We start from the raw sequence: 7,884 nt of genomic DNA on the forward strand, positions 1-7,884 counted from the left end.
GAGGTCCTGGTTCCTCTTTATAGATAGAATTGGGGGGTCACTATCACTAGAGGTGTCACCAGCAGGAGGAAGGAGGTCCCGATTCCGTAAATAGATTGGGGATTTCGGAGGTTATAGAACTAGAGGAATCAAGAATAGGAGAAAAGAGTTTCTGATTCCCCATGTATCGATTTTTAATAAGACCTCATCTTAGAGGCCGAAGGAACCTAATATGTGCAAACTTGAGGGAAGAAAAAAACAACATGTATAAAACTGTAAAATAGAGTGTGAATCTATAATACAGGGAAGTGACCTCAAACTAGCATACAAATTTCAAAATTATCCTGAAAATATATTATTTTTCCCAAAAATATAGTTCATACTTGGAACAAACCTCCAGCAGAGTTGGTGAGTCAGCTAAACTAACCTTTGTAATAAACATGACAAAAACCAAGACTGGTTAAGCCAATTGGTCCTTTGCTTCCATATATTGTGTTTCTGGGATCTGACCACTTTCTGCTGTTGGTCCCATTAATTCCAAGTACAAACACTCATCTCTAGGCTGTTTGCCTTTATACCAGCAGAAAGGATGGAGTGCCCACATGCTAGCACTTCCATTTATGAGATTGGGTCCCAGGTCTGTAGACAAATTCCTTCTTCATAGAAGCAAGCATAAAAAATGTTAATCCCTATGAATGTTCATCCTAAATACTTCATTACAACAACCATGCAGCAACAAGATGAAAAGAGATTTTTTTCTCATAGAGCAGTATTTAGGAAATATTAATATTGATTTACCAAAGCAATAGAGCATCCTTATTTTTCACTTATCTCAATCATAGGCAAGAATGTTAAAAAAAAATATATATATATTTTTTTTTTTTTCGCTTGCACATGTTTGGAAGATTAAAGTAATCCCAATATTTACCAAATGATTTTCCTTGCACATGGCTGAGTATTCTTTGCAAAACACATTTTCACTTTGTTTCACCTCATTCACTTTCCAATTCAAGTACAAATTCACTTTGAGAAGATGATTTGGGAAGGAGTTGGGAATCTTCACCCAATATATTTAGTAAATATGCACTTCACTTGTGCAATCATTTGAAAAGCAAATTCCTGTTTACTTGTTTGATCTCCACATGATTGGGTATTCAAAGTCAACAGGAAAATGATTTTCACATGATTAGATATTGGAAGTAAATATTTACAAAGCCTATTGAGTTAAAGTGCATGGGAAGGCAAAACTTTTTTTTAGTTCTTTATTAAGTCTGTGTGTGAGTGTAGGTGGGGAGAGTGATAAAGGGGACCCTTAGATAGACCCTGAGATAGACCCTGAGTTAGACCCAAACCTCTATCAATTTTTTATTGCTGTCTGTGTCACCACAGGGAAGACCCCGGTGGAAGGCATGCAAAAAAGAGATGCTGGGGTCACATTGTGCAGTGCACTCCGGTGTGCAATATTTAAGGACATCAGACATTGCATAGAAAGCAAGGTCTGATGTTCTCACTTTGCACCGCGGTACATTTTGTCATCGCAGTGCTGCATGCATTTCTGTCTGGTTTTTGCACTGCACCATTCGGTGTAATCAGTGTCCTATTCAGTGTGAAGAACAGGGTTGGGCAAGCAGTACAATATGCAACAATGTAATTTCATATAGTGGGAATGAAGCCTAACGGTACTTTTTACTGTCCTAGACTTAAGCATTTAATACTTGCCATACAAGAGAGCCCAATTACAAATATAGTGTTTTGTATTCCCAAATTTAGGAAAAAGAAATCCATGCTATATTTTTCTGCCTTAAAGCAGAACTATCACCAAAATTCTGCCTTCAGCTTCTTTTTTCCTACTTTAAAAACAATTTGTTGAAAAAAAACATTAGAAAGCCTTTTACCTTCTGTCTTTACTGCTGCAACAGTAAAGACTGAATGGGAGTGCCGAGCCCCCTGGGATTCTGTCACGGCTCCACAGGGCCAAGTGTTGGACCCTCCGTGTCACCAACCCAGTGGGTGCACGAGGCGCAGGGTCTAAGCAGTAGCTTGGTCTTCTCCAGAGCCTCCAGAGGTGAGGATGTTGTGCGGCTAGCTGCTCCCAGGTTGCGGCCCCCGTGCACACCAAGGCAGGTGACGGCTGACTAGCAGGAACCAAAACGCAGTGCCAGAGGAAAATCCAAAAGCGTAGTCAACCAAGCCAAAAGTCAGGGCAGGCAGCAATCAAGAGTAGTCAGGAAACAAGCCCAAGCTCAGTACACGGATAATACAGGAATAGAAGCAGTAGAAACCTGGGAGAAGAACCGCAAGGAACTCCTTATCTAGGCAACTTCCTGTTGTCAGGTCACTTCCTTAAAAAGGGGTTGTCATGTGATGAGTGTAGGTCATCTGAGCCGCAGACACTAACCCCACCAGCAGGGGGAGTGCTGGTGCTGAGATAGCCTCAGGTTTTGTTCACATGCCTGCCAGCAGAGGGAGTGCATCTGGCGAATCCCCTAGTCTTCTGAGGCAAGGGAGCAGCTGACTGAGAATCACATGACCTGGACCAGGAAGTGTGCCGAGAGCTGGACCCAGAAGCAGGGATGGTGCTGGCAGCAGGGGAGTGCAAGGTGGGTGACACTGAAGGGGTTACAGATCCCCTGATCCTGCATGGATCTGTAACAGATACATACATCACATATCCCAGGAAGCTTTGAGCTGCTCCTGATCCTCCTTGTGTAGACGGGGCTTTTCCAGACACTGAAAAAATAGTGCTGATCTCAGGCATGCTCACTGACACCTGCTCAGTGAGAGATTGGGTAATGTAGCCAAGAAAAGAAAGAAAAAGGAAGAACATGGCATTTTACATTTCTAGAACTAAAAGATAGATGCCCATTTGATGCAGGATTTAGGATTTTTTGTTTCTTCACTTGGCGGACCTGGTAGCCCGGCAGCTTTGACACAGGGTTGGGATCCGGACAAGAACGCAAATGTATGTTGGTGTTTGCCAGTTTTGGGTGGTAACGCTGTTGGCTGCTTCTCGTGCCTGGGTATCTTTCATACAAGTGGAAAGGTTTGCTGGATATCGGATACAATTTTATAAGTAGTATAGAGTTCTTTATGCTAATGCATTCCTATAACAAGTTCTTCTGAAGAAGCAAAGGAATCAACTGCGAAACGCGTCAAGAACAATAGTTGACATTTGTTGAGTGTTGAATGGTGGTGCTTATAAAGACCGGTAAGAAATTTCCATTTTGGAGCTAGAAGACCTGTGACCTCTTAAAATCCCAATATGGTACATTAATAGTTTTATACTCTTTTATTCTTGAAAAAAGGTCAGGCTGAGCTGATTCAGTTCCAAAACTCCTCTTCTATATTTTGTATTAGATAGGATTAGAAGCCTGCGAAGTTGTCAAGCAGAACTGTGTCTATGTCTCGGTAACTGGTTGTACTATGTCATATTACGCACCTCGCTGGGCAGGATGAAATATAGTTCTTTAGTTCCGGCCCAGCATGGAGGAAAGAGCAGAACACGAAGCATTACCCTCCCATGGACTGTATATTTACACTCGTACGGGTCAATTTAATGTTCTCTAAAGACAGATTATTCTTCCTGGAGTCATCAGTCATTCTCCAAGCAGGTTGTCCTCCCAGCTGGCTGAATTTTTGTTCACATTGTGTAGGGCAGTCACAGGAGGGACATAAATGTCGCCTTCCACCAAAGTATCAAAAGAAACCATGATCTCTGACTCCGCTCAGCATATCTACACGTTGGGCCTGGTTCAATAAAGCTTTCCAAGGCTTACGCGTTCATCTCTGAACCTGGGTGATCCAGCAAACCCGGAAATGTGTTTAATTCTGGACCAGATCTATTCCAGGTTTGCTGGATCACTCAGGTTCACTGATGAAAGTGTATCCTCTTCAGGTTTGGATTGGATTAATTTTTTGAATTGGATTAATTTTTATTTAATCAGACCAACAGACTTTCTACTTCACCAGCAGTAAAGAGGAATTTAACAAATGGAACATTCCACTTACCAAACGTACACAAATTCTCACATTGTTCCCACACTTCTCTCCTAACTGCTTTCTTCTTGGAACATGCTACTAACAGAGATACAGACTGAAAAGCTTTTCCTTCTTTCCACTTTCTAATTCCCGTAGCTCCTCCTGTCAACCTGTAATTTCATCTACTTAGCAGAAGATGATGTGGATTTGACATAAAGAATGATTGATGGGCACTCAGGGTACTCCTAATAATAAATGTCCTGCAAAGAAGAAATGTAATGCTTACTTCTTGATGGGGAAGAACCTTTTGATTTGTGTCTTTAGAAATCAATATTTCCAGATGTGTCAATATCCCATCTCCCCCGCTGTGCAGAATGGTTCCTTCCACTGATCTTGCTTCCTCTATGCCTCCTGTACTATCATACGTGTTGGTGGGATTTACCACTGGGGATAGTGGGGGGCAGAAATCTGACTAAGTATGGGTCTGTAGACAAGGGGTAAGTCAATTTTGCTTCTGTTTGGTTTGCTAAAAGACAGGTCTGGGGCGAGCGATTTGTGGGAGCTTGAGGGAAGGCCTCCATGACTGGGGTGGCAGCGAGGAGACAGGTTGGAGTTAAAAAGTTGCTTTAGGGTTATAGAAAAGTCAGCTTGTGGATTGGTAGGAGGACAGAGGTGAGAGTGGGGTTAAGGTGATATAAGGATAATGGATCAGAGGTGGGGTCACAGAATTTTTGAGTTAGGAGGAGAAAGATTCTGATCCTCCCTCCCCTTTGTGGTATTGCAAAGGTTTCCGCTTGTGGGGGGTGTTCGTTAGGCAGGTTGGGGTTGGTGATGGTGGTTGATGTCCCTGGGGGAAGTGCTTTTTTGGGGTTGGGGACCCATTCTTGTTGTGGAGTCTCCTAAATGATATGAAGAGGAGGTGAATTTGAACTTTGTTTTTTTTTTTTTGTTCCCAAGCTTTGTGATAAGGGAGCTGGAAGCAATAATATCGTGTTGATGCCGATTCCAAGTGGGAGCCTTCAAAGACCAGCAACCAGGAAAGATTTAGGAAACAGTTGGGTTGGGTTCTGTTGATGAAGATGTTGATATTCAGTTGTTAGCTTAGTTTTGTTGGGTATTATTCTGTATTTGTTATTCTGTTTGCTGTTGTTGATATGGTTGTAATAATAATAATTATTAAATGGCCTGCAGGCCATTCGAGGAGTTTTATCTTATTTGGGAATTGGGGTTGGACTACTGCAGCTGTTCTTTTTTCATGTCATGAGTTGCCGGTTGAATTTGCTACACCAAACATTATACCTAAATCCAGGCAGCAGCCAATAGGAGATGTAGCCTACAGAAAAATGTAGGTAGTAAATTCAATTACTGAACATTGGAGATTTTTAGTTGTTTTAGCTTCAGGTTGAATCTAAAGCCAAACACCATCATTAGACGTGACTGTGGTGATTAGGATGTTCTCACTGGTTACCAATGATTTTCTTCCCCCAAACCAAATAAAACATTTGGTACAAGATGACCTGACATACGTTTATTGATATAGCATTTGTATTATTAGGCAATAAAACACTTTACAGATAGCACTATAACAATAAGTAACAATAGAAATTACTATAACATACATAACAAATGACACATAACCCAAATTACCAGTTTAACCAAATCACAAATTACCCAACCTAGTTGCAGGTCCTAGAAGATATTACTTATTTCACCACTATCAACTTGCACCCAAATGATATTGTAGGTTCCCAAGTGCCACCCTACTGCCTCCAGAATGATGTAAGTTACCAGGAGAATATTCTCCCGCCCAGTTTTCAATTTGTGTTAAATTCTCACCTCTCAGGGGATCCCTTACCTAAGATGGTTCTCTACCAACTCCATCAGATAATGCAAATAATACCATCAAGGATCTCAAACTGCCAAACCCAAAGGACGCCCTCACCAACCAGCCCTAATGGAAACAAGTTTACCCAAAAATTGTGGGGGGGTTGGAAACTTTCACCTCTGACCCCAACTTCTTGTCTACACCCAGCTATATCTCCTTTTTCCTGTCCCTACTTTTCTCCTTACACCAATACTAATCCTGAACTTACTTTTACTTCCTTGCCCACTCTTTAACCCTATCCTGCCTTCTCAAACACCCAGTCATGCTAACCCTTTGCCTATCTCCTCTCCCTCGTAGGCTCCAGGCAACGTAGAACAACAAAGGAGGCAGGAGAGTTGAGCAATGACTGTGTACTGGGCAAGAATTATTAGAATTTTTTAATGCTTTCTGAATTTGCACACTTTCTTAAGTTAAGTCAACAGAATAATATCACCTACTGGAATTGCATAAATCCTACTGCAAATAAAAGATTATGTGATTTACATAAATGAATTCATATTGATTAAGAACCTGTTCCCTCTGCATTTCAGGTCGTTTTTTGTTCTTCAGTTCCAATGGTGATCGCAGTCCCACAGTGATGAGCCCATGGCTGCGGAGTAACAGCCCCAACTGCAAAGTGGAGGTAGCTGTGTTCGTACAGAAGACGGGGAGATATATTGTTCGTCTACAACCGGAAAACGCGCCAATTTCTGTGATTGAAGCATCGCCAACACTGGAGAAGAGTCGGTAAGTTAATAAATGGCCAACACTTTTCTTTACTCCTGAACACAAGCTTTAAATTACGTTTTGAGATTTGGGATATTTTTTTTGGAGATGTCAAACCTTTGATTATGAATTTGGATTAAAAATAGTTCATGTATGTGCCATAATGTCCTCATAATGCAATGCAGCTGCATGACTGGGACTTTTTTTCGGTAGGTGGGTCCATAGGGTCTGATTTATCAAATATAAACTATCATGGGTGACCCTGTGTGATCCAGAAAACCTGGAATACTTCCAGTCCAGAATTGGAACATTTGCCAACTAATGGCAAATGATTTTTAAGAAACGCATTCTAGATTTGCTGGATCCCCCAAGTTCACCTATGATAGTCTGTCTCCTCTTCAGACCTCTGGGTGACCAGCACCAGGGGTGTAGTTGTAAAAAAAGAGGGGGGGGCAAGGTAAATGTGCCCTCCCTACTACACCCCGGTCTATGTGTCACTCAAACTTCCCCCAGGGTAACGTTATGATACCAGAACCAGCCCACTGAGCCTGTGATGGGGAGTGTGCACGTTGTGTCCAGAGAGACTCTGAATGTACTAAATCCACTTGACAACAGTTCGTAATGATGGTCTACATATTTATGTACAGACTTCTTTTAAAGATATGCCTAAATCCAGTAAATTGAAAAGAGTTGCTGGTTGAGTATACCTCCAATAATTGATCACGGAGTCATTTCATTGAGTGTAAATGCTGAACAGGAAGAGAGAACTGAAAAAAAGAGGTTTTGACTCCAAATAAGTAAGAAATCATTAATTATGTATTATTGTAAACACATTTCTATACATAATTATTCGATCAGGTACATGCGTGTAGATATCCAGTTTAGTTATTATAGCACTAGACTGGGATAAAACTAGACAACAATTTCTGTCTATATAGTATTAATTAATCGTGCATGAATAATTCCAGACATAACTATGTATGAAAATGTGTTTACAATAATACATAATTAATGAATTATTACTTATTTGGAGTCAAAACCTTTTTGTTTCACTTCTCCCCTTCCTATTCAGCATGCTTAAAACTGGAACTAATTATAATGAAATATTCATTCCCAAACTTCAGCCCAGCCACTTTGCCTAGGCCAAGATGATGACATCAGTTTTCTGCAGACAGGTGGAAACATTTCCCCAGTCTTCCTGTAATCAGACGCAACTGTTATTCTGGCGAGACCATATTCTGGCCGGCGATACTACTTCGTAAGCCACAGTCCCTGTTCATTCCCTCCGAGAGCTTCACTTAATGCAGCAATGAGATGAATGAGGAGCTGTCTGTCCT

The 7,884-nt window shown here is 41.2% G+C and overlaps 1 protein-coding gene across 1 annotated transcript in view; it reads left to right on the forward strand.

The window, feature by feature from the left end:
* Nucleotides 1-7,884, forward strand: part of ALK (ALK receptor tyrosine kinase) — a 423,979-nt gene that overhangs the window by 205,660 nt on the left and 210,435 nt on the right. The window contains exon 4 of the mRNA XM_072409969.1: nt 6,373-6,568. Coding sequence (XP_072266070.1) covers nt 6,373-6,568 — 196 coding nt within the window. The remainder of the gene's footprint in view (nt 1-6,372; nt 6,569-7,884) is intronic.

Source organism: Pyxicephalus adspersus, chromosome 4 (genome assembly GCF_032062135.1).
Source record: "Pyxicephalus adspersus chromosome 4, UCB_Pads_2.0, whole genome shotgun sequence".
In the NCBI taxonomy this organism is placed as follows: Eukaryota; Metazoa; Chordata; class Amphibia; order Anura; family Pyxicephalidae; genus Pyxicephalus; species Pyxicephalus adspersus.